The 710-nt window shown below is 42.0% G+C and overlaps 1 protein-coding gene across 1 annotated transcript; it reads left to right on the top strand.

The window, feature by feature from the left end:
- Positions 1–78: 78 nt before the first annotated feature.
- Positions 79–710, top strand: LOC120108126 (3-isopropylmalate dehydratase large subunit, chloroplastic-like). The gene is made up of 2 exons (XM_039121691.1): positions 79–342; positions 417–710. The coding sequence occupies exons 1-2, from the start codon at positions 157–159 to the stop codon at positions 693–695; spliced, it is 465 nt and encodes a 154-aa protein (XP_038977619.1). The 5' UTR covers positions 79–156; the 3' UTR covers positions 696–710.

The following is a 710-nucleotide window of genomic DNA, read 5'->3' as shown; positions in this document are numbered from 1 at the left end:
AGTTTTCTCCTTTTCTGCTTGATAGTCTTTGTTGTCCTTTGGGCAGTTCTCTTGGATTACTCCTGTAAAGTTGAGGACATCACCGGCAAGACTTAATTGACCGGGAGTTATGAAATCCTAACAAATCTCGTTATTTGAAAAAGATGATATCACGGGATGCTGTGTAATTCTTTCTGCTATTTATACTTTCTGCTATTTGCGGTTCTATTACATGTACATTCAAATGAAGATCCTGCTTATGTTTTTGACTTGATGTTGCACTACTTGGCTAATGAGTTTCTATTCTATGACCAGGGGAAAAAGGTGAAGGTACCCACTTTTCTTGTCCCTGCTACACAAAAGGTAGGACTAGCACCCCATATAGAGGGAAATTGGATTTGCTGTAAACTAGGACTTATTCTCAGAATTTTCTGTAGGTATGGATGGATATATATGGCCTTCCGGTGCCAGGATCTGGTGGCAAGACTTGCTCTCAGATATTTGAGGAAGCTGGTTGTGAGGTTCCGGCAAGTCCTAGTTGTGCAGCTTGTATGGGTGGCCCGCTAGACACTTACGCACGGATCAATGAACGTCAGGCAAGTTTGTTATCTCGTGGAATTTCTTTAGAGATATTTTTGTTTGTCCAACCCAGATTGGTCGCAAGCAGTTGGTTCAACCACAAGCCTCTGCTAGTACACACTACTCTAATGTGTTAGACTGGCTTGTCTGTA

The sequence above is a fragment of the Phoenix dactylifera genome, unplaced genomic scaffold (assembly GCF_009389715.1).
Source record: "Phoenix dactylifera cultivar Barhee BC4 unplaced genomic scaffold, palm_55x_up_171113_PBpolish2nd_filt_p 001190F, whole genome shotgun sequence".
Taxonomy (NCBI): Eukaryota; Viridiplantae; Streptophyta; class Magnoliopsida; order Arecales; family Arecaceae; genus Phoenix; species Phoenix dactylifera.
Note: the sequence above shows the minus strand (reverse complement) of the source record. Positions and strands in the feature narration are given on the sequence as shown.

Bases quoted from the DNA above. Each gene is read 5' to 3' on its own strand.
- LOC120108126 (XM_039121691.1), top strand. From the start codon at position 157: ATGCTGTGTAATTCTTTCTGCTATTTATACTTTCTGCTATTTGCGGTT. The intron at 343-416 runs GTAGGACTAGCA...AATTTTCTGTAG, and splicing joins TTGTCCCTGCTACACAAAAG to GTATGGATGGATATATATGG.